The sequence below is a fragment of the Lepisosteus oculatus genome, chromosome 28 (assembly GCF_040954835.1).
Source record: "Lepisosteus oculatus isolate fLepOcu1 chromosome 28, fLepOcu1.hap2, whole genome shotgun sequence".
NCBI lineage: Eukaryota > Metazoa > Chordata > Actinopteri > Semionotiformes > Lepisosteidae > Lepisosteus > Lepisosteus oculatus.
Genome location: NC_090723.1, coordinates 10099965 through 10125018, shown reverse-complemented (window position 1 = coordinate 10125018; position 25054 = coordinate 10099965). Strand labels below are relative to the sequence as shown.

Sequence of the window (25054 nt, the reverse complement as noted above, 5' to 3'; positions counted from 1 at the left end):
CTCTTCCCAGCTCTGAGGCCTGTGCAGGGAAGGGGCCCTGCAGCATTGCTGTCAGTGACAGCGCAGGCGGGGGGCTCCCCTGAGCCTCCGAGCGAGAGCTGCCACAGCGAATGAGACTGACAGCTGATGGAATAAATCTGCCCTCGCAAGCGTTCGTTTCACGAAATCGGGAGTGAGCAGGAGCCCGAGAAATGAGCTGAGCAGCTGGGGCTCAAGACGCCGTGCGTGACTAACCCATTGGGTCCCATTGTAGATGGTCTGACAAATTGAACCCTGAGAGGTATTGGCTCCTATTGTATTAGAACCGGATTGGTCTGCAGCTTAGGTTACTGTGGGTCAGAGATGTCGCACAAAGGGAGCGGAGGGTTTTTCTCAGGGAGTTCAGAGGAGGGTGCTGTATTGTCGGGGTTCCTTTTCTGGGAGGCCTTATTGTCCTTTTATTCCCGAGCTATTGCCGGATCGTGCTGGACTAGATCTAAGTCCTGCTTTTCATATTCATAAAGGCGCACAGGCATGCGAGAGGGGCTGGATCTGGTTGCCTGGGAACCTTGTCCGGAGTTCTGCAGTTGCCAGGGAGATGGGGGACAGAGTACAAGGTGGGGCTGAGGGCCCTATCAGAGAGCAGGTATCCCCCTCCCCCTGCTCGCCCTCCCGGCGCGCGCTGCGATCTGCCGAGCGCTGCGTGCCTCTCCACACGTATTCAATGCCTCCGCTCTGCTGCCGTTTGGACCGGCTGCCACAGCTGCTCCTGAGTGATTTCCACTTTGTCTTCGTCAAGGTCAGGGTCAAGCCCTGGTTATTTTAGCACCGAGGAGATGACTTTCCAGGCTTTCCACCTGCTTCTTAACATTTGCTCTGCTTTTAAACTTTCTTAAACTTTAAGCAAATCTCACAGAGCTCTGATAAGCAGCTTTTAAAAGCTTGCACCGATACCGTGACAAAGCGAGAGATAAACCTCAGGAAATCCCTGACTTAGGCAAACAGCAGAATCCGCAGGAACAGTGGGCCGGTTTACCGTGGTAAATTCTTGAAAAGGTGTTGACTCCTGTTACATTTGCACCTTTTAATCTGGAATGGTAGTTTATAGAAGATGAAGGTTTCCTCTTTTGAAATTAAAATGGGACCTTATTTCAGTCTACACACATTGCATTGGACACATGTGAAAATACTGTGACATTTAGAGAGTGTTTGATCCAGTTGAGACAGAAAATCTCTGCTGGGGTCTCATGTGGTTAGTTCAGGGGAAAACAGAGCACACTGCCAGCTCCAGGTCACCACTGGAGTTGGGCGGAGCGGTGGCTCTGTTGTTAAGGATCTGTGCCTGTGGCTGGAAGGTTGCTGATTCGTATCCCGCAGCCGGCAGAGGAATCCTACTCTGTTGGGCCCCTGAGCAAGTCCCTTAACCCCAACTGCTCCGTATAAATGGCTGACCCTGCGCTCTGACCCCCAGCTTCTCTCCCTGTCTGTGTGTCTCATGGAGAGCAAGCAGGGGTATGCAAAAAGACAAATTCCTAATACAAGAAATTGTATATGGCCAATAAAGTGATCTTATCTTATCTTCCCTGTCCTGAATAATGGCACTACAGCCTAACCTATCTCTGCATCAGCTGTTTACCTCAGAACTGTGTTAAGAGCTGAGAGCTGCCTGTCCTGCCTGCCCATGGTTAACAGAACTGGACAGTTCTGGGCACTGGCCAGTGCCGCCAGGCCTGACCCTGACCCCACACTGACCCCTGTTGACCCCTGACCTGCGCACAGCAGAGGGAGGAAGCTGTACATGCTGGATTGGGCACCTGCTATGAGCGGGAATAGTAATTAGACTGACAGAGTTTCCATCCCCAGCTGAGAACTGTACCAGAGCCGAGGCCTCTCAGTCCCTTTGTATCAGGGAACCCCTTTTTCAAGTTGTCGTCCATCACTGGAGACCCCTGGGGTGCAGGAGGCCGGGGTACTGACCCTGCTGGTTAGCACAGCTCTGGAGACCCCTGGGGTGCAGGAGGCTGGGGTACTGACCCTGCTGGTTAGCACAGCTCTGGAGACCCCTGGGGTGCAGGAGGCTGGGGTACTGACCCTGCCTGTCAGTCACAGCCCCAGAAACCCCTGGGGTGCCGGAGGCTGGGGTACTGACCCTGCTGGTCAGCACAGCTCTGGAGACCCCTGGGGTGCAGGAGGCTGGGGGTACTGACCCTGCCAGAAGCCCCTGGGGTGCCGGAGGCTGGGGTACTGACCCTGCTGGTTAGCACAGCTCTGGAGACCCCTGGGGTGCAGGAGGCTGGGGTACTGACCCTGCCTGTCAGTCACAGCCCCAGAAACCCCTGGGGTGCCGGAGGCTGGGGTATTGACCCTGCTGGTCAGTCACAGCCTCTTCCAGTGCCTCCTACAACTTGTTCCCTTCTGTTTGTGTGTAAGGGGGTGGGGAAGGGGTGTCACAATTCTGCAGGGGAACAAAAGCTTTGAAAGTGATTCTGGGGATGTCTGTGCACTTGGACCCTGCAAGCTGTCTGCGCAGAGCAGAGACGTGCTGAGTCAGCCAGGCTGGGGAGGGGCGAGTGGGTGGGACAGAGGCCTGAGTGGGGGTGGGCAGACATTCTCCTGGTCACATGGCCGCCGAGAGGGGCGATAAGGCTGGCGGAGCGTGGAGCAGCAGGCTGGAACTGGCAGAGTGCAGAGGGAAGCAGCCAGGGGAAGCTGGAGCAGTGCAGCTCTCTGTGGAAAACACAGCCCTGACGTCATGCACTACCGGATCTCACGGTCAGTCCTGTGCAAACCCTGTCCGTCAGTGCTCCTGTCTCTGATCAGTGTGCTTGACTCTGTCCCTCAGTGCTCCTGTCTCTGATTAGTGTGCTTGACTCTGTCCCTCAGCCCTGAGGCTCCAGTCTCTGATCAGTGTGCTTGACTCTGTCCCTCAGTGCTCCTGTCTCTGATTAGTGTGCTTGACTCTGTCCCTCAGCCCTGAGGCTCCAGTCTCTGATCAGTGTGCTTGACTCTGTCCCTCAGTGCTCCTGTCTCTGATTAGTGTGCTTGACTCTGTCCCTCAGTGCTCCTGTCTCTGATTAGTGTGCTTGACTCTGTCCCTCAGCCCTGAGGCTCCAGTCTCTGATCAGTGTGCTTGACTCTGTCCCTCAGTGCTCCTGTCTCTGTTTAGTGTGCTTGACTCTGTCCCTCAGCCCTGAGGCTCCAGTCTCTGATCAGTGTGCTTGACTCTCTCCATCAGTGCTGGTGCTCCTGTCTCTGATCAGTGTGCTTGACTCTGTCCCTCAGTGCTCCTGTCTCTGATTAGTGTGCTTGACTCTGTCCCTCAGCCCTGATGCTCCTGTCTCTGATCAGTGTGCTTGACTCTGTCTCTCTGTGCTGAGGATCCTGTCTGTGATCAGTGTGTTTGACTCTGTCTCTCAGTGCTCCTGTCTCTGATCAGTGTGTTTGACTCTGTCCCTCAGTGCTCCTGTCTCTGATCAGTGTGCTTGACTCTGTCTCTCAGTGCTCCTGTCTCTGATCAGTGTGCTTGATTCTGTCTCTCAGCACTGAGGCTCTTGTCTCTGATCAGTGTGTTTGACTCTGTCTCTCAGGGCTCCTGTCTCTGATCAGTGTGCTTGACTCTGTTCGTCAGCACTGGGGCTCCTGAGGCAGTTTCTTAAATGTAGGCAGGGGAGCTGCAGAATCTCAGCAGTGTGATCTCGGGGTGGGGTTGTGTGCTCATCTCTTTGTTCGGCTGTTTGAGTGTTTGAGCTGAAAACTTTGTGTGAATTTTCAAAGCTGCAAGGGGAAGGTGCTGTCTGTTTGGGCAGCAGCGAGGGTTGTGGGGAGGGTCCAGGCTGTGTCTGCGGCTTGCCTTGGTCACAGAGGAGGTGGCAGGCGAAGGTGTCTCGTACCCGAGTGTCATTTCGGTGCCTAGCAGGGTGGAACTGGCTGTGAACGTGCATGTCAGTGTGACGACTCCTCCTGTGAAAATGTGTGCACCTTTGCTCTGTGGATATCTGCGTATTGCACTTTGGATTTGGTGATGTGTGAGCAGTGAAACGTGTCCTTTGCTTTGTCTGCGCAGGCTGTAGTAAAAGGCTCATTATATTAAAATACCTTCTTTCCACTCTGACACCCAGAAACTCCTCTCTGTTGCACCCGAGGTTTCAGTTCTGAGCTGAACAGTAAAAACATTTGAATCTGTTTAAGATTCCCGGTCAGTGTGCGAGCTTTAACTTAGCGAGAGCAGTTTAACTCTCCATTCCTCTCTGTCACCTCTTTAAAGCTATGTGAGATGACTGATTTTAAAGGCACTGGAGAACGTGCAGTTGATTAATATGTAAGGCCCCCCGTGAGGGGGGAACGGGAGGAGGCGTGACAAACGTGCTAATTGTCAGAGTGGGGAGGACAAACGATAAAGAGGGGCTCTTCCTGCCTGGTGTCTGGTTCAGCTTCATCTGCAGTCATTGCCTGCTGTGCCCCCCGTGCCTGCTGGGCGCTGCCCCCTGCTCTGGTCACTCGATGGCCATTGCCGTTCAGGTCCATTCTTGCAGGCCTGCCCCCCCCCGGCTGCTGTGTCCAGCCGCCTTTGTTCCTGGGGATCCGCAGGGGAGCCTTGTGCTCACCGGCTCCCTCCAGAGCCCCTGAATCACTGGCCTTGACCCCTCAGCTGGGGCTCCAAGGCTGACTGGGGCAGGGCTGTGTGTGTGTGTGTGTGTGTGTGTGTGTGTGTGTGTGTGTGTGTGAGAGAGAGAGAGGGTGATGTGTGTGTGTGAGAGAGAGAGGGGGTGATGTGTGTGTTACTGAGTGTGTGTGAGTGAGTATGAGAGAGAGAGGGTGATGAGTGTGTGTGTGTGAAAGAGGGGGTGATGTGTGTCTTACTGAGTGTGTGTGAGTGAGTATGAGAGACAGGGTGATGAGTGTGTGTGTGAGGGGGTGATGTGTGTGTTACTGAGTGTGTGTGAGTGAGTATGAGAGACAGGGTGATTAGTGTGTGTGTGAGGGGGTATTGTGTGTGTTACTGAGTGTGTGAGTGAGTATGAGAGACAGGGTGATGAGTGTGTGTGTGTTGGGGGGGTGATGTGTGTGTTACTGAGTGTGTGTGAGTGAGTATGTTTGAGAGAGACAGGGTGATGAGTGTGAGAGAGAGGGATGTGTGTGAGAGTGATGTGTGTGTGATTAGGAGTGTGTGAGGGTGTGTGTGTTGGTGTGTTAGAATATCCACATAATTCCAGAGCTGTATAAATGGGTGTATGTCTCAAACCGCACGTAGGCTCGCAGTCACCGTCGCATTACCACGGGCAACCACTAATTCACCTCACGCACTTTGCCTATTTAAACTTCCACTCTGCAACCCCTCCTCGCTCACTATTGAGGTTTCCTCAGCCTGAGCTGCGTATCTAGTTAGCGATTTTCCCTGGCTTATCGTTTGTTCTTGTGACCCCCTGGATTTCTGACCCACCGCATCTGATCTCCGACCTCGCTCTAGCCTCACGATTTGGATAACATTCGCCTAGGGTTTCAGTTTCCTCTCACACTCTCCGCACAGGGTCTTTTCCTACCTTTTCCCCTCGGAATACGTAACTGTGCAAATGTATCTTGCTTTGGATAAAATCGGTAAATTAGCAGTAATTTGTGTGTTTCACAAGGTGGACGCTGAACCCCGTTGTGTCTCAGCTGCGCTGCAAGCCCCACACTCCATGTGGCACTGAGCGACCCCTCTGTGACTGGTCCCACCTGGTCACAACTGGTCACGTTCAGGCAACAGGCAACGTTTCAGGACAATCTAGGTGACAGGCTAGATTAAAATTCAACTATACCAGAGCTCATGGACATGGACAAAAAAATGTAGAGCTTATACCATGACAAATCGTATGCGTGAGGCCCCAAGCCTGTTTTGCAGAGTGTGAGCGTAACTCTGCTCCCACTGCATGCTGGGAGCAGTGGGTGCAGGGGTGTGATCTGTTGCCATTTTTCCCAGTTGTAGACTCTTGTGCAGCTTGTTCTGATACAGAAGAAGTGGACTGTGTTTCTTATTTGGATGTCATGCCTCTATCAAAACCAAGGTACAAAGCTTGCAGCACCTAGGGCGCAGTCTCCTGACTTACTGTTTGTTCTAAAAGCAGGGGGTTAGAGTGCTGTGCAATGGGAATCTGATCTGCACCTCTGGGAGGACGAGGGCTGTGTCCTCTGGGGTCTGACAGATCTCTGGTTGATGGGGTCCTGGCTGAATTCACGGCAGTGCTGATGCAGAGAGATTCCTCCTGCAGGAGTCGCTGACAGCAGCCCAGGGGATGACCGCCATGCTGTCGGTCTAGCAGGCCTGCTCTTCCACACCCACAGAGAAGACCCCAGGCCATGTCTGACTTTATCTGTAGTGATCCACAGACTCGCAAATGAGAATCCCAGGGTCACACACATAGAGAAACGGGACCAAAGTGCTCATCTGGCCCCAACTCAGGTTCTGTAAAAATATGATCACGTTTGGTGAATCTATGCTTGGGGGTCAAATTCAGCCAATCAGTGCGTGGGTGACGTCAGATTCAGCCAATCGGTGCGTGGGGGATGTCGGGTTCTGTCGGTCATCAGTTGGGTGACAGTGTGGGACTTATGGCTTCTCCCATACAGCCAGGAATGCCTCTTTACGGCTTCCTCAGATTGCAGTTTAGCCCTGTCTCAGAGCTTTTGCAGGGTTTGAAAGCTTTATGGGAACTGTAGTCCAGATGGAGCCCAGGTCAGCTTCACACAAGTACAATGACTAACGCACCAGCACTAACAGGACTGATTAACATTTTCTGTTCCTGCCCTTTTCTGTGAATGTTCGGAATGAGGATCTACTGTATTTTCAACACAGTGCATGAAAGGCTTACCACATCAACATGAAGGCATAGGCAGGCTGCAGCAGTGGGGTTTGGGAAAATCTCCTGCTCGTGTCTGTGATTAGAGGCCGATGGGGTTTGTGAGGCGTGAGATCTCCTTGTCGTGCGTCAGCCATGAGCTCGCTGACAGCTGGAACAGAGGTGCACCGCTGATCCGAGACCCAGAGAACTGCAGAGCTGAGCCCCTGGCAGAGCCCTGCTGGGTGCTGTGTCTGTTTCCAGGGGCGAATTGGCATAAGTCTGTGCCAATTGTGCGCTGTTCACTGTCAGTAGATCAAGTGATAATATCTCAAGACTTCGATTTAATTTAATTGAGACCTCAAGACTGTCACTCGAATTTACCTGACGCACCAGTTTCTCGCTCTGTCGATCTATGCATCGTTCGAAGCAATAGAGGAAGCTATACAGTCTGCCCAGCCGAGCACATGATTAGATTAATTACGTTAATGGGGAATGAAGAGAAGAGCAGTGCCCCTGGGCCTGCAGTCTAGCCCTGAGCGACTCCCTCCCTCGCAGCTCAGAGCGATCACCAGCGTAAAGCTGCAGATCCAGGTAGGGTGAGAGTCTCTGTGGAAAACAGAGATAATCACATTTTTTATCAAATGAGAAAGGTTACAAACGATGGAGGTCATTCAGCCCTTCTAGCCCATTTGGTAGTTAGGAACTAATTGTTCCAAAGATCCCATCTGTCTGTTTCTTGAAGTAAGCCAGGAAACACAGGGGTGTAGCTGTTTCACACTCCCACAACCCTTTGGGTAAAGAAGTGAATGCTATTCATATTTCACTGTTTATTCACCTCAGTGCTGGGTGAACTGTGTCTCGTCCTATACGTGGAGCACTTTGGTATCCTTCAGGTTAACATTCCCTTTATAAGTGTGAGAAATTATTACCTCTTGATTCCTGAATTGCCCTGGTTAGAAAGCCTCAGGGTCTGGAGATTTTTTCTTGCTGCGCCTGGAACACTTCTACTGCTTGATTTGGAAGTTGAGCAAGTGGATTGGAGTTTGCACTGGGGCAAAGCATTCTGGGAGTTTTCCTGTATGTTTCTGCCCAGTTGGAGATCTGGGAGCAGCCTTGAGATCCATTTGATGTCTCCCCTCCCCCCCCACCTCCTTCTTTCCTTCTTCCAGGGCTCCTTTCCCCTCCTGCGTTAGAAAACAGGCTGATTCTCTGCCGGACAGAGACAATACAGGACCCCCCTCCCACTTGGCCTCCATCCAGAGTAGAAAGTAAGGAGACTCAGAGTCGTGTCTTCATGTAGCAGCGAGCAGGCAGAGAGGAATGAGTGTGGATGGTGGGGGGTTCTGAAATCCTGCCAGGCATTCCCTTGCCCTCCCCACCCCCCACCCCGAGAGTGAGCTGGGCCGTGAGGGTGCAACGGGACACCACTGCGAACTCCTGTGGACTCGCGTGGGCTGTCCTGATCTCCTGGCTCGGGTCTGGGGTGGTCTGGCAGCTCCCTGCTGCGAACGGCCCTCAATGAGGCGCAGAGACCAGGGGGCAGTTCAGCAAGTGCACTCTTTCCATTGGGGTGAAAATAACAGGGACTCCTCGCCTGTGAGGGGGGGCGGGTGGCTGTACTCCCTTCTCATCCAGTTCTGCTCAAAAACACACAGTCGCTGAAGCCTGGGATGATCCCAGTCTTCGGAAGGCTGGGACATGCCTGGCTGAGTAGGTGCAGTGGGAGAATGCTAGCACAGCCACACCCAGATTTCCATCACACCCCAGAGACGCCACCTCCCCTGTTCCAGCATTTCTCAAGTGCTTCCAGGGCGTCCCCAGCTCCTCCTGCAGACCCAGTCCCATCAGCCCACTCATGGGGCTTCACCGACTGTGTGGTTTTGAGCAGAACTGGGGGAGAAGGAAGTAGAGTCACCAGCCCCCTCATAGGCACCTGCAGTATAGTGTAGCACTGTTTTCTTCAGACCCAGCTGCCACTGTCTGTAGGCACAGCTCTTAATTCCTATTAATGTAATTAATTAATGAACACTTACATCAACAACAGTTGTAATAGTTTGGGTTTGTGTCAATCTGTGCTGCATAATTATATCACTCACAGTTCAGAACATTTAAACAGGAGCCTCTTTGAAAGAGAGACAGTTCTTTCCATCTGCAGGCAACCCCCACTCTCAGCTCTGCATGCATCACTGTCGCCCTCTGCTGGCGGAGACCTGCAACAGGCCTGTTCCTGTGCTGGACTGTGGAGTGACCCCCCCTGAGGGCTGGACAGTAGAGAGCAGCGCTATCTCATGCTGAGCAGCACCAGGAAGCTGTGGGAAAGTTGCAGCCTCCCTCTGTCTGAGGGTTTTGGAGGGTCATTGAACAGAACAGAACAGTAAAGTTAAAGCAAGAGACTGAAAAACCGGCAACGTAATATTGTATAAAAGCGACTCTTTTCAACTGAACTCGACTGAACTCAACTCCTCCCTGTCTCCCAGGTCTGCACAGGAAGGCCGTAGTGAGAGCTGTGTGGGGCGTCTCTACTGTCTCCCGGAACAGGTGGGGGGTTACAGCCCTGCCCATGGGCCCCCTCTCTTCGCTGTGAACCCCGCAAAACTGGCCGACCCCGTCTCCACAGAGAGTTCCCCCACGCAAGCCCCCTGCCCTCACAGCCCCCAGCCCAGCTCAGCCCCCCTGCACTCCCAGGATCCCCTGATAGGCCATGAGGGGTGTGAGGAGGAGGGGAGCCCCCTGTCGCTCAGCGCGGCCCAGGAGAGGGAGCCGGGGGGCTGCCAGGACGTGTCCACCATCACCGGTGAGTGGATCCGAGGGAGGGGCCAGACTGGCCCAGCTCAGACTCTGAGGTCATGGCTGGGCTGCACCACTAGGTGGCAGCAGAGGCCAGCCTTTCTTTCCTTCTCTTAAAGACTGGCTCCTGCCCCGGGCCAGAGTGGGACAGGTGCCACAAGCAGGTGCTGCTTCGTCCCAGTGTGACAGCCCCCTCTCTGTCTCCCAGACCTGTGCAGCGGTGGGGACCTGCCGGAGGTGGAGATCGTGAGCCTGCTGCAGGAGAGGCTGCCCCTCTACACCCTGCGGGCCGACTGCCTGTTCGGCTACGACCACGACGACTGGCTGCACACCCCCCTGCTGCCCCCCGAGGCAGCGCTGCAGCTCACGCCCCAGCAGATCGAGGAGACCCTCAAATACTTCTGTGAGTCCCCCGTGTGCAGCACCAGCCTGCTGTCTTACAGCACAGCACACTGGGACATAGAAGAGGACAGCACTGCACACTGGGACACAGCACAGCACACTGGGACACTGCACAGTACAGTACAGCACAACACATTGGGACACAACAGAACACTGGGACACAGTACAGTACAGCACAACACACTGGGACACAGCACAGCACACTGGGGCATAGAACAGGACAGCACAGCACACTGGGACACTGCACAACACACTGGGACACTCACAGTACAGTACAGCACAACACACTGGGACACAACAGAGCACTGGGACACAGTATAGTACACTACAGCACAACACACTGGGACACAGTATAGTACACTACAGCACAACACACTGGGACACAACAGAACACTGGGACACAGTATAGTACACTACAGCACAACACACTGGGACACAACAGCACACTGGGACACTGCACAGTACAGCACAACACACTGGGACACAGCAGAACACTGGGACATAGAACAGTACAGCACAACACACTGAGACATAGAACAGGACAGCACAGCACACTGGGACACAGCACAGCACACTGGGACAGTTCCCCTGAAGCCTGGATATAAATTCTGTTTTCGAGTTCCAGAATAATTAGATTAGGATTGAACAATGTGTGTCTGTAGAGCCAGAACTGTGCACTAGAGGGCAGCAGACTCCCAGTCTGTGGCCATGTGAGCTACACTCCACAGCACAGAAACTGGCACATGCCCGGGCAGCAGAGCCCGGAGCGCCCACAGGTTGGGTTGTGTCCATCGCCTCTGCCTCTGTGTTTGCTTGTCAAGAACCCAATGAATGTTTGCACATGGGTGACTTATTATTTTAAATGTCCTTTCTGAATTTAAGGACAGGCGCCTCTGTTCTACTGGGGTGCAGCCCAGCTCGGCTCTGTCATTAGGAGAGGGATCTCCAGACGCCCCAGACTGAGTGGGTCCGATAGGGCCTGGGCTGGTTCTGGTTCTGGCATGGCTGCACAAGGACTTAGACATGGTTGCTCTGTTTCAGAGCTGGGATTCACTCATCTTGACGGGATCTTACTGTTCTGCTGGGCTTTCAGGTTGTGGGCTAAAGGACAAAACGGACTGTTTGTCTTCCTTCAGGTGTCTCTCAGACAATCCCTGTCGTTGAACACAGGAACGTGAGAAAGGTTACAGACGCCGGACTCCGGTCCTGATCAAGTCCGCGGTGTTGGCTTTGTCAGCCCTTGAGGGGTCTGAGTGCTCGGGTCAGGTCCCCTCGTAGTCTTTTCTGCAACTCTTCTCAGGACGAATACGATCAGTTCCTTCAGCCTATCAGAGGAGAATATTCCCTGGAGCCCAGGCAGAGGCTGAAGCTGTTGTGCTTTACCATGACCCATTACCTGGATAGAAGTGGGCTGGTAATTATAAACCAGCATCGGAGCAGGTTCTTGGCCATTTCTCACCACCTTTTCATTTTCATGAAGAAAACAACCGCCGTGTGTAATTTCAGACAGTGGGGGGAAGCAGGGAATTATCACAGGCGGTTCCTTGGGAAACAATGTTTCGTTTCTCCTGAAGTAGGGCAGCTCAGTGACTTCTGGGGAGATCTAGCTCTGTGATAAACAGGAAGCACGCCTTTAAAAAAGGTTAAGAAAGGTTTTAAGCATGCCCAGCCTGCAGACAGGTGGCACAGATTACAAGGCAGCGAATGGCAAGACAGTCCTGATGCTGCCAGTGTCACACTGATGAAAGAGGACCAGTGGTGTAGATGTTCGGACCCTGTGCGGCGCCAACAAGAATCAGGTCAGACTTCCAAGGGACGAGAGACGAAGTTCAGGTCGGAGTAGCCAGGCTAGGTCGGGAGTCCAGAGGTCGAGGCAGCGAGGCAAACAAATCCAAGAGACGCGAGGCAGAGATGGAGTCGAGGTCGGAGTAGCCAGGCTAGGTCGGGAGTCCATTGGTCGAGGCAGCGAGGCAAACAAATCCAAGAGATGCGAGGCAGAGATGGAGTCGAGGTCGGAGGCAGAGCAGGGTCGGGAGTCCAGAGGTCGAGGCAGCGAGGCAAACAAATCCAAGAGACGCGAGGCAGAGATGGAGTCAAGGTCGGAGTAGCCAGGCTAGGTCGGGAGTCCATTGGTCGAGGCAGCGAGGCAAACAAATCCAAGAGACGCGAGGCAGAGACGGAGTCGAGGTCGGAGGCAGAGCAGGGTCGGGAGTCCAGAGGTCGAGGCAGCGAGGCAAACAAATCCAAGAGACGCGAGGCAGAGATGGAGTCGAGGTCGGAGGCAGAGCAGGGTCGGGAGTCCAGAGGTCGAGGCAGCGAGGCAAACAAATCCAAGAGACGGGAGGCAGAGACGGAGTCGAGGTCGGAGGCAGAGCAGGGTCGGGAGTCCAGAGGTCGAGGCAGCGAGGCAAACAAATCCAAGAGACGGGAGGCAGAGACGGAGTCGAGGTCGGAGGCAGAGCAGGGTCGGTATCCAGTAAACAGTAAATGGAAGGAAAGCGCACAAGAGAAAGGCAAAGACTAACTCAACAGTGAGCGAGGAGTGGACGGAGTGAAGGGGTTTATAAGTGATAGCGGGGAGTGCCGTGCTCATTGCTAACAGCGGCGCCGGTGTTTACACCGGGAGTATGATTCCTGACAGCCAGACTCCAGGGCACAGCTGGTGCTGCCATTCAGAAAGGCTCGTCAGTCACGAGCTGCTCCCTGTCTGCTCTCCAGCTTGGCCTCCTTCCACACCGACAGCCTGAGCCAGATTCCTTAAACACCACCTCTCTGTGCTCTTTAATCAGCTCCCTCCAGAACCTTCTGTCTTTAGTGCGCAGAGCCAGGGCTTTTCTGCAAGCATTAGTGGTTAATACACCAGTCAGCTGTAGCATCAACACAGACTGTTCTTTTTAAAGGCCTTATGGCTAAAGGACAACAAACACATTGAAACATCTTTTCTCAAACCTCCCCTCTGCTCAGGCCAGTACTGGCCAAATGACACCCCTCTATCCCTGTGACCCCACCTTCTGGGGTCAGAGCTCTGGGACCACATCCTGGGTGGGAAGAAGATTCTCTATCTAGACGTGGTGCTTTCATTATAATAATAATAATTATTCCTTACACTCATAAAGCACTTTCCTGGACACTTGAATCAAAGCGCTTTACAGGTAATGGGGATTCCCCTCCACCAGCACCAGTGTGCAACCCCAACTGGAGATGCACCAGCACTTTTCCCACACACCAGCTCTCAGTGGGGAGGAGGGCAGAGTGATGAAGCCAGTTCTGAGATGGGGATTATTTGGAGGGATGATTAGTAAAGGCCAATGGGAAATCTGGCCAGGACATCTGGGTAAAAACCCTGCTCTTTTTGGGAAATACCCTGGGATTTTGGGAAACGACCTTGGTTTTATGTCTCATCCAAGGGATAGCACCTTTTTACAGTGTAGTGTCCCCATCATTATACTGGGGCATTAGGACCCACTCAGACCACAGGGTCAGTGCCTCCTGCTGGCCCCACTGACACCTCTTCCAGCAGCAACCTTAGTTTTTCCCAGGAGTCTCCCCTCCAGGTACTGGCCAGGCTCACACCTGCTGAGCTCCAGTGGGCTGCCAGCTGTGAGCTGGAGGGTGATAGAGCTGATGGCTTTAGTGGAAAAAGCTCTGCAGGATGGTTCTCCCTGTGTCTGACAAACCTCTGACAAACAGCAGAGCAGCAGAGCAGCAGAGCTCCAGTACTGCACACCTGCACGCTGCGCTCTGCAGCCCCAGCATTCTGCCAGCGCCCCCTGCTGCCTGGGCCACAAATTGCACCTCATTATCAGACCCTGCTGGCTTCAGCCTGAGCATTAGGCTCCCTTGGGCTGTAAAGAAAAGTAATTTTCTGATCATGCATCACGGAGCAGGTTTACTATTAGTCCATTGTAGTTTGGGGAAATAATCAATATGGAAATCTGCTTCTCTTATCAGCTCCTGGGAGAGTGTTCCATTGTCCCAAATCCCTGGGATTAAGTATTACATGAAAATGAAAATGTTTATCAAGATGAAGGAGGCAAAGTCCCGTTGGCCTGTGCCAAGCTTGAGTCTGTCCAGAGTGCCTGGAGCTGTGTCCTGGTACTTGTTTTCAGGTTTTGGAGGAGGAAGTTCCTTGTATTCAGCGAAGTATCGGGCGTGAGGTGCAAAGTGTTTTTCTTGCTGTGTAGGAGGGCCAGAGCAACGCGTAGGTTTTGTTCTCGAGCCAAGTGTTTGATGGTTCGCGTCACCTGTGGGGGCTACGTGACCTGTCGGTTTGTGTGGCAAAGTCCTGGATCAGGAATTATTCATAAACAAGGAAACAGATTTGTGAAATGTGCCCTGTCCTCCCTGCGGACTGGAGAAATCTGTTTGGGTTGAGCCTTTGTCAAGGCTGACCTGAACACCTGGCTGTCTGACACAGACAGAGAAAGGCATTTACTAGCTTTGTTGACCATATCAGAAGGTGCTGCCGATTTCCCTGTCCCGTGTGTATGGTGTCTGGAGCCAGTGGCTCAAGGCGGGGTCTTCATGGGGAGGTGTGATGGTGTGAGCCACATGCCTGACCTGGCAGACAGCACTTCCTTGTGCAACATTGATCGGGACAGGTTCATCTTTAATGTAACGCACCGCCCTGGCACTGCTCTGCCATCGTCCAGAAACCCTGGCACCTGTAAGCAGGCCTCCGAGAGCTAAGAGGAGGCCCGGGCCATTTCACACTGTGAGGCCCCCTCATTTTTTGGGCAGAGGGATAAAAAATCTTTGAATGTAAAGAGTGGCATGATGGGAAGAGTAAGATTTTGAAACTCCTAAAGAAGAGCAGATTCTGCACTGAGAGGGGGATGTGTTTTCACAGCTGTGGACTTGAGTCGAGAATCACAGTATGTGGTAAAAGTTCCAAATTCGACTCAAGTCGAGATACACAGCCAGAGGGTTAAAGTAGGGGACCAGGCACCCTGGGCTTAGGTGAAGCCCCCCTGTGAGGTGAGGTGGGCCTCCCTAGAGGTTTTGGAAAGACACAGTGAGATCGTGCATGGGTTCTGCATGTGTGCCCACCTGAATAGGCACTTCTGCCAAGGACACGACATGGGGATCTGCACAGGCTGTCCTGGAGAAGAGTGGATGGGTTTACCAGTTCTTTCCCTTTTCACCTCACAAGACGATCTTGAAAAGAACATTCTGCCTCATGCATTAGTAAACACCCAGAGACTGGGATCGTTTTACCAGCCGTGAAGTTTACATGCTGCCTTTTTGCCCATCGCTTGCACTGGACTTTGCAGGGATTTCTGTATGTGGTACAGAGGCTAGACCAGTGGACTTGTTTTCCGTGGCCATTAGCCCAGTCTTGATCGCTGTGCTTTCTGAGCAGCGAGTGACAGTGCCGTCAGTGCGTGCCGGACTGTGAGACTGCAGCCCCGCACACACAAACACGCACAAGCGCTGTGACAGTGTGTGTAGGTATGTCCCTCCCCTCAGCAGTGGGCGTGGCAACAGGTTGTCATGGCGTTACGTGCGCTGGGAGACAGCAACTATGGAACTTCTTGGGACTCTACCATTCTGCACTGTAAATGGGGGGGGGGGGGGTTACAGGAAACAGGACAGGGAGACTTTTGTCAGAAAATTACACTAAATGTTTTTTTTTAAATGCTGTAATTCTGATTTGCACTGTGGTGTCAGGGGAAATGAAATCAGTCTCGTAGGGAATATTAACAAGCTGTCATGGCTCTGCAGTCTTTAGTTCCACCCCACCAACTTCGAATAGTCCATTCTCGCCCCCCCCCCCCCCAAGCTGAACCCTTTCTAATATTCAAGAGTCCTGTCTAGCCAGGTGAACATAAGCAGGGATGACAGTATAAACAGGAGCAGTGCTTGTTGGAGCACATCCACTTCCTGCAGTTTCTCCTCAGAGTGAAGGGCTGTGCACGGTGCAGAGTCCGCAGCCAGAGGCAGCGTTTGTGATTCACTGGACCAGCGGTTCTTGTGAATCACTCCACTGTGTGTGGTGAAATGGACTTGGGAAGCAGCTCCTGGTTCTGCAAGGGAGAACCCGGCTCCAGCCTTTCGGTGTGTCAGTGCTCCCGCAGCTGAACGGCATCCCGAATAATGGAGGGGGGCTTCGGCTCTGTCCCTATGGAGGTCTGGAGCAGTTCGGTCCCCGGTGACAATGAGCACAGCGGCAGCGGTATCCTGAGGGACGCAGAGAGCGCGCAGGACGGGCTGTGTGGGGAGCTGATGGAGGGTAAGGAGCCAGCGCTGTCTCTGTCCAGGCCGGGGGGAGCAGTGTGGGCTTTTCTGCACAGTGTGGTTACTGGTCTCAATGCGTTGGGAGTTACTGGACGGGGGAACATGTCCAGTCTGCGCTGTCTCAGATGAGCTGACTCCGCTGGAGTGCTGAGAAATCGCACTGAGTGCTTGATGTTCAGTAGAGATGGACAGACGTTTATCGTACCTCATCGCTGGCAAGAATGAATACTCCTTATTGTCTCTCTTTGTTTCTTGACATCTTTTCGAGTCTGTAGGTCTGTCTGACACATGCACGGACAATTAGATATGTAGCACAGTGGAATTGTGAGGCTGCTGTCCAGTGAGGGCAGTGCTGCAGTGTGCCAGGTAAATTCGCGCTGGCTGTCCAGTCGTGGGGTATCCTGCCTGCAGACAGTCAGCTGCTGGCTTTGTGGGCACAATCAGATGACAGGCTTCCTGGCTCTGTGGCTGCAGGGGTAGCTGTGCCCCTCTCTGACGACTAACAACCAGTAGCACAGGTGCCGCAGGTGAAATGAGCTGACAGCTGTGTCGCTGGCGAGTGGACCTGTGCTCGGGTCCTTGGCCTGCCCTGTGTGCTGGGTGTGCAGAGCCATGTGCTGCTCTGAGCGCTTGGGCCTGTTCCTGCACAGCCCGCAGGCATGGCTGGGGCATTGAGCTCCGGAGTGTTTACCAGCCTTGTTTACCAGCTGGTTTTCCTGGGATTAAGCCCAGAGTTTAGTGGGGCCCGTCTGCAGTCCAGTGGATTGAGGATCATCAGAGGCTCAATCCCCTGCCGCCTGGCCCGTCTGACCCCCGTGTCAATCTGCTCCTGTCCCCTAGAGGGGGCTGTCTCTGTTCTGGTGCACCGGGGTGAGACCAGAGTACAGAGCCCAGTGGTAAAGTGCCCACCTATGTAGTGAAGCAAAACACAGGCTGCGGGAAATCATGACAAAGCGAAGTGTCTTGTAAACACGGTACACATAGTAATATTAATACTAATTGCTTACACTTATATAGCTCTTTTCTGGACACTCCACTCAAAGCGCTTTACAGGTAATAGGTACCCCCCTTCACCACCACCAGTGTGCAGACCCACCTGCATGATGCGCGGCAACCATAGTGCGCCAGAACGCTCCCCACACCTCAGCTATTAGTGGGGGAGACCAGGGGGAGACTGTTAAATTCACTTTTACCATAGTAAATACTCGTAACGCAACTTGTGTTTCAAACCGGAGTCAACAGCTATCAAGCCACAAGTTTCACTGTATGGGTCGAGTCCTGTGGGTTTTGGACTGTGCCGAGTACTGAAGGCTCCTGGATTGTATGGGGCGAGTACTGTGGGTTTGGATTGTATGGGCTGAGGAATGTTGGGACTGGACAGGATGAGCTCGGAGATACAGGTTCTGGACTCTTCACAGGGGTATGCATGCTAACAGCCTTTAGGATAAGGGGGATCTGTCTGTAAATCCATTGCATGTGTGGAGCCGCACAGTCTCGTCTGCGCGAGGGCTGTGAACAGGTAAACATGCTGAGCCCGTGTCGGAGGTTTGAAGAGAGCATGCTGGGGGACCCCCACCGGCTCGCTCACGTGACCTGCCAGGCCCTGCCCTGGCCAGCTCCAGCCCTAATTACATCCAATTAAGCTGCTGGGACTCACAGCCTGTCGGATGTCCTGCAGGACTGTCTGGGGGAGGGGTGTCTGTCTGTGCCCCGCAGAGCCCGGCGCAGACGCCTTGTTCTCGCACACGGGGAACGTGAGGACCTGCACTCGTTGGCCAAGCGCGTTCTCCCGAGGGAACACAGATCGAGAGTCAGCCAATGGGCAGGAGGGAGACAGCGTCCCTCTGTCCTCCCCCCTGATTGGGGGAAAGAGCGAGGAGCAGCTGTGTGTGTGCATTCCTGCACAGGCAGCTGGGTGCAGTACTGTCCTCTCAGACATGCCGATTCAACGCAGACACGTTGTTCCTTTTGCTTTTGCCAGCTCACAATAGCACAAACCTTCAACACATAAAAATCTAAAAGCCTGAATTCTGCTGCAGCACTACTCTGAAGCTCTGGAGGGCCGGGTTGTGTACAAACGAGGGGCTTCCGAAGGAAACTGACAGGAAGCCTGCCTGGGCTCGAGCTGAGCTCTGCGGGTGTTGGGGTGTCGGGTTGCTGGACGCCCCGGGGCAGCCCAGGCTGCTGAAGGAGTGTGGAGTGTGTGTGACTGTGGCTGCTGGGGACGTGTCCCTTTCCCCAGCGTGAGTCTCTAGCTCATTGGTTACTGTAGGAACTGCAGGGATCTAAATGCATGTCCAGCTCTGACACAGGAAATGGGAGCGGGGGCTGTTTCCTGTTTCCTGTGTGGGAGTGGGTGGGTTGGAGGGGGTTGTCACTGGGGCGCAGACAGAGAGCTCGCCGCTCTGAACTGCGGGAGAAGACGGACACTCGGACACGTTCGGCTCTCGCAGGCATGCACGCGTGTGCGTGTGTGTTTCGTTCCCTACACCAGCCCTCGGCCGGTGCTCAGAGGCCAGCTGGGACCCCAGGTCCTGTGGGAGGGTCTCAGTGCCTCATCTGCGCTGCTCCACCTGCCCCTCAGTTCAGAAATACCCCGGCCTGCGTCATTGGGAGAGCTCTGCGCCCGTTAATCACTGCGTATCCTCAGTGCCCTGCGGGCAAGAGAGAGCTCAGTTCTGGCTGTCCCCTGCGTCTGCGCCAGCAGATTAGGTGGTTTCTGTTTTGGTTCCAGATTAGATGGCTTCTTCGTCAGGATTGTTTCAGAGTTCAAAGGTGAAAGAAATGTCAGGAACCATATCCATGTCTGCTCTCTTCAACAAAAAGAGAGAGGTTTCTAACCGGGACGCGACTCAACAGTTGTGGTCTTGCTCTTCCATCATCATCACCTGCTGGACACACAGGGTACGACAGGCCTGAGATAAGCAGCTCCAGCCCTTTACCTTACACCCACTCCTTAACAGGCTTCGCCCAGATCCCCTCCTGACGTATTTATCCGAAACGCAGTGATGAGAACAAAAACCGCTTAATGGTCTCGTGGGGGTAATAGGATCAGCTAATTCTCCTCAAAGAACGGAGGTCAGAAGTGGAATTTTCCTGTTCCTCTTGTGCCCTTTGTTCTGGCCAAGAGGAAACAGGAGGCTCATTACTGTACTATCAATACCGGATTACTTTGTACTTTAAAACGTAACACAAGCTCTTTCCTTCCTTCTCTGTCAGGTGTTGTATTAACTCCTGTCTCTCTCCCTCTCAGTGCTGTGCTCGGAGAGGGTGGGTCAGGTCACCAAGACGTACCATGACATTGAAGCTGTGACACAGCTGCTGGAGGAGGTGAGGATGGAGAGAGGGGTGGGGAACAATTACTGAACAATGTATCTCACAATCTAATTGGCCTGGAACTAACCCAGGTCCCTGTAGTACTAAGCAGAGGACATGAGACCCCAGCTCACGAATGGGACAGTATAGTGGGAGTGGGTCAGATGGTCACCCTGCAGCAGTGCTGTTGTAGCGTCACGTGTCCACATTGGAGACTTAAGCCCACGGCCATCTGTCCAGATCCCAGAGCTGCTATCTCAATAACCTGTCGTGCGCCTTTGCAGAAGGAGCGTGACCTGGAGCTGGCCGCCCGGATTGGACAGTCCCTCCTGAAGCAGAACCGCTCGCTGACCGAGAGGAACGAGCTGCTGGACGAGCAGCTGGAGGCCGCCACGGAGGAGGTCTGTTTCTGTCCGAACGCCTGCATCTCTGAGCCTGGGCTGGGGATCAATTCATCCCAAACCACTGGTGTTCAAGTCAGGCTCTGCCCATTGCTGTGTGTGCGTCCAGCCCCGTGCCAGTGCCCCCAGTCTGAGCCCTGCCCTCTGTCCTGCAGATCGCCCAGTTACGCCATGAGCTCACCATGCGCGATGACCTGCTGCAACTGTACGCCAGCAGCGCTGAGGACAGCGAGCCCCCCTCCGCCTGCTCCACTCCGTGAGTAATCACCCACCAGCCTGGCCCGGCTCTGACTCCAACACACACAGACTGGCACTGCGGTCCATTCTCACAGCTCCCTGGGCCATGTGCTCAGGATGTTGTATCTCATGGAGATTTCATCTTGACACTGAGATCGCACTGCCAGCATTGACAAAGATTCCAATATTAGGAAACTGTTGTTGTCAAGGTAGTAAAGTTGGTCCCCTGATGTAGAGCTGTTTGAACTGCTTCTGGTCTTTTCAGCTGATCGGTCTGGGGAAGTCTTTAAGTACTGCTCTAACTTTGAATTATCTCTGTCCTTCTATGTGTTCTTCAGTAATGTCATGCTTCTCAAAGGGATAAGCCTTTATTCTGCTTATTCTCCTAAACCTTCCGGTCTCCGATGTTGGATTAGCCTGCAGCTGGGAACGCCTGGACTGGCTCTGGGTACTGTACAATTGGAATCGGACTGTGACTCCTGTGTTGTTTGCCCCTGCAGGATGAAACACAGTGGGTCGTCTGCCTCCCTCGGTAGCTACTTCCACTACGACTTCCTGCAGCAGAAGCTGAAGGGGCTGGAGGAGGAGAACCTGAAGCTCCGCACAGAGGTGAGAGCCCGAACCCTGCTGCTCCAGCACGGCTGACAGCATCTTCTCCCTTTCCCTGCTGCTTCCCTGCTCTCTCCCCAATTCCTCCCTAATCCCTCCCTGCCACCTCAGTGACACATTCCCTTCTCCCTGATTCCTCCCTGATGTCCACATAGAACAACTCTTAAGTAAAGGTTGAAAAAAGACAATGTCAGACAAGCATGCTTTTCACTGCGATAGGGTTTTGAGTATGAATGACAGGTGATGATGCAGAGAAGCTGATCTCACTGCTCTTGGTAATGCAGAGAGGAGAGGCAGGTCACGGGGCAGAACCACCTTGGTCTACAACATTGTTTCCAGTTCTCAACTTGCGTTTGCTCTCTCCTCAGTGTGTCGTTTTCTTGTGTTGGTTCAATTCCAGGCCAGAGACTTGACAACAGAAACGACGAACTACGAGGAGCAGGAGCAGCAGCTGATGATGGACTGTGTCCAGGAGCTTGGTACGTCAGGCGAAACGCTGGCTTTCACATTTCTGCTTGAACACAGCGTATTCCTAAATCAAACCATTGTTTTACACAGTGCAACAACGGTGTCTTAAGGATGATTAACAAACTTTTTTGGTCGAGTGTGTTAAAGGCCAAAAGGTGTCCAACTTGGGCCTTTAAAAAGCCTCAGTTAACACACGGGAAGCTTTGCTCTGGAGTGCAGCACTGAGAATCCCAGAGAGGGCCTATAGTACAGCACAGGGTGGCAGCTGTGCAGTGGGTGTGGTCAGGCTTGGTCAGGTCAGAGTGTGGAGGAGCAGCGAGGGGGTGGAACACCACTGACCTGTCCTCCCTTCATGCTCCAGCCTCGGTGAACAAACAGGTGGCACAGCTGTCGGAGGAGCTTGCGAGGAAGGTGGAAGACACCATGAGACAGCAAGAGGAGATCAGCCACCTGCTCGCGCAAATAGTGGACCTGCAGCATCGGAGTAAAGCGGTGAGATAGAGACAAACTGTGACCCAGGACAGCACAAGATAGAGCAGCACAGCACCACAGCCTATAGTACAGCACAGCACAGTATAGCACAGCGCCACAGCCTATAGTACAGCACAGCACAGCTCCACAGCCTATAATACATCACAGCACAGTATAGCACAGCGCCACAGCCTATAGTACAGCACAGCACATTATAGCAGAGCGCCACAGCCTACAGTACATCACAGCACAGTATAGCACAACACCACAGCCTATAGTACCTCACAGCACAGTACAGCACAGCACCAAAGCCTATAGTACCACACAGCACAAGATACAGTAGCACAGTCCCAAAGACTAGTACAGGACTAGTACAGGACTAAAGCCTACAATACAGCACAGCACCACAGCTTGTAGTGGGTACTATATAGCACAGTATAACAGGCACAGTGCTGCCTGGTGCAGGACACAGTTTGTTCAGAAACGGTGCAACTTCAAATCCTCTTCTGTCCTCCTCCCACAGCTCTCCTCTGAGAATGATGAGCTCAATCAGCACCTGGCAGCATCCAGGGAGGTCCAGGCACAGCTGAGGTCAGAGGTAAATACTGCCACTGCCAAGCAGTTATCACAGTGCTGAGGCCCACTGCACACAAGCCTAAAGCCTGAAAACGAAAAAATAGAGAAGTATATGTATATACTATATATACTATACTATATATATACTGTAAGTATATGTCCTGTGAAGTGTTTCCAGTGTTTCGCTGAGGGAGTGTGTGTGTCTGACCACGCCCCTGTCGCTGAGGGAGTGTGTGTGTCTGACCACACCCCTGCTGCTGCAGGAGTGGGTGAGTCTGACCACGCCCCTATCACTCTGGGAGTGGGTGAGTCTGACCACACCCCTATCACTCTGGGAGCATGTGTGTCTGACCACGCCCCTGACGCTGCGGGAGTGTGTGTGTCTGACCACGCCCCTCTCACTCCGGGAGTGGGTGAGTCTGACCACGCCCCTGTTGCTGCAGGAGTGTGTGTGTCTGACCACGCCCCTATCACTCTGGGAGTGTGTGTGTCTGACCACGCCCCTGTTGCTGCAGGAGTGTGTGTGTCTGACCACGCCCCTGTCGCTGCGGGAGTGTGTGTCTGACCAAGCCCCTATCACTCTGGGAGTGTGTGTGTCTGACCACGCCCCTGTCGCTGCGGGAGTGTGTGTGTCTGACCACGCCCGTATCACTCTGGGAGTGTGTGTGTCTGACCACGCCCCTGTTGCTGCAGGAGTGTGTGTGTCTGACCACGCCCCTGTCGCTGCGGGAGTGTGTGTGTCTGACCAAGCCCCTATCACTCTGGGAGTGTGTGTGTCTGACCACGCCCCTGTCGCTGCGGGAGTGTGTGTGTCTGACCACGCCCCTGTCGCTGCGGTAGTGTGTGTGTCTGACCACGCCCCCGTCGCTCCGGGACTGTGTGTGTCTGACCGTGCCCCCGTCGCTCCAGGCCTGTGTGTGTCTGACCACGCCCCTGCCTGTGCCTCCCCAGCTCAGCGACCTGCAGGACAGGTACTCGGAGTGTGAAGACATGCTGCAGGAGGCGCGGGAGGACATCAAGAACCTGCGCAACAAGAGCCTGCCCAACAGCACCATCAACCGCTACAGCTCGCTGGCCGTGTTCCCCATGGACTCGCTGGCCGCCGAGATCGAGGGCACCATGCGCAAGGGCCTGGACAGCCCCGCCCCCCCCGAGTACAGGTGAGCCCGGCTCACAGCACGTGAACGAGACCCGCGTACCAGTGGAGTGCTCCCACCCAGAAGCGGAGCTTTTCTAGAATCAGACAGCGGATGTTTGGCGTCAGGGCGCGGGTGTGGGAGGGGCTGACGCAGACTCTCGGGGTCGCCCCGCAGGAGCCACCCTCGCCGCGTCTTCGAGACGGTGAAGGCGGTGAACCAGGCGGCGCGGCTGCGCTCCCGCTGCCCGTCTCCGCAGATCCCGGGCTCCAGCCCGCCCTCCGCCCGCTCCAGCCAGGTCAGCACGCCGCGCACCAGCTACTACGGCTCCGACAGCGCCAGCGTCCAGATGGAGGAGCCGCCCGGCGCCAGCCCCGCGCTGCCCGACGACCCGCTGTGAGTGTCCCAGGGCGCGAGGGGCGAGGGGCAGAGAGAGCAGGGAGGGGTCAAGGGGTGACGCTGGAAAGGGGGGACTCCTCACACACACAGAGAGCAGGGTGGGGTCAGGGGTGACGCTGGGAAGGGGGGACCCCTCACACACACAGAGAGCAGGGTGGGGTCAGGGGTGACACTGGAAAGGGGGGACCCCTCACACACACAGAGAGCAGGGTGGGGTCAGGGGGTGACGCTGGAAAGGGGGGACCCCTCACACACACAGAGAGCAGGGTGGGGTCAGGGGGTGACGCTGGAAAGGGGGGACCCCTCACACACACAGAGAGCAGGGTGGGGTCAGGGGTGACGCTGGAAAGGGGGGACTCCTCACACACACAGAGAGCAGGGTGGGGTCAGGGGGTGACGCTGGAAAGGGGGGACCCCTCACACACACAGAGAGCAGGGTGGGGTCAGGGGGTGACGCTGGAAAGGGGGGACTCCTCACACACACAGAGAGCAGGGTGGGGTCAGGGGTGACGCTGGAAAGGGGGGACCCCTCACACACACAGAGAGCAGGGTGGGGTCAGGGGTGACGCTGGGAAGGGGGGACCCCTCACACACACAGAGAGCAGGGTGGGGTCCGGGGTGACGCTGGGAAGGGGGGACCCCTCACACACACAGAGAGCAGGGTGGGGTCAGGGGTGACGCTGGAAAGGGGGGACCCCTCACACACACAGAGAGCAGGGTGGGGTCAGGGGTGACGCTGGGAAGGGGGGACCCCTCACACACACAGAGAGCAGGGTGGGGTCAGGGGTGACGCTGGAAAGGGGGGACCCCTCACACCGACAGAGAGCAGGGTGGGGTCAGGGGTGACGCTGGAAAGGGGGGACCCCTCACACACACAGAGAGCAGGGTGGGGTCAGGGGGTGACGCTGGAAAGGGGGGACCCCTCACACACACAGAGAGCAGGGTGGGGTCAGGGGTGACGCTGGAAAGGGGGGACTCCTCACACACACAGAGAGCAGGGTGGGGTCAGGGGGTGACGCTGGAAAGGGGGGACTCCTCACACACACAGAGAGCAGGGTGGGGTCAGGGGGTGACGCTGGAAAGGGGGGACCCCTCACACACACAGAGAGCAGGGTGGGGTCAGGGGTGACGCTGGAAAGGGGGGACCCCTCACACACACAGAGAGCAGGGTGGGGGCACTGGAAAGGTGGGACTGGGAGCAGGTTGTGGGGGTGTAGGG

At 54.6% G+C, this 25054-nt stretch overlaps 1 protein-coding gene across 6 annotated transcripts in view; it reads left to right on the top strand.

Annotated features, from left to right (window-relative positions):
• Window positions 1–2177: 2177 nt before the first annotated feature.
• The window catches only part of hap1 (huntingtin associated protein 1), a 29627-nt gene continuing 6750 nt past the window's right edge, over window positions 2178–25054 (top strand). For 2 of the 6 annotated variants that reach the window (XM_015362367.2, XM_015362370.2), the window contains exons 1-13: window positions 2180–2751; window positions 7967–8065; window positions 9275–9591; window positions 9793–9987; window positions 19477–19553; window positions 19823–19939; window positions 20095–20195; window positions 20677–20785; window positions 21186–21264; window positions 21615–21745; window positions 22248–22322; window positions 23252–23460; window positions 23614–23832. In XM_015362367.2, coding sequence (XP_015217853.2) covers window positions 2732–2751; window positions 7967–8065; window positions 9275–9591; window positions 9793–9987; window positions 19477–19553; window positions 19823–19939; window positions 20095–20195; window positions 20677–20785; window positions 21186–21264; window positions 21615–21745; window positions 22248–22322; window positions 23252–23460; window positions 23614–23832 — 1748 coding nt within the window. In that variant the 5' untranslated portion in view covers window positions 2180–2731. Of the gene's footprint in view, window positions 2752–7966; window positions 8066–9274; window positions 9592–9792; window positions 9988–12527; window positions 16219–19476; window positions 19554–19822; window positions 19940–20094; window positions 20196–20676; window positions 20786–21185; window positions 21265–21614; window positions 21746–22247; window positions 22323–23251; window positions 23461–23613; window positions 23833–25054 lie in introns of those variants that run through there. The other 4 variants (XM_015362371.2, XM_015362372.2, XM_015362369.2 and 1 more) reach the window with 4 other exon arrangements.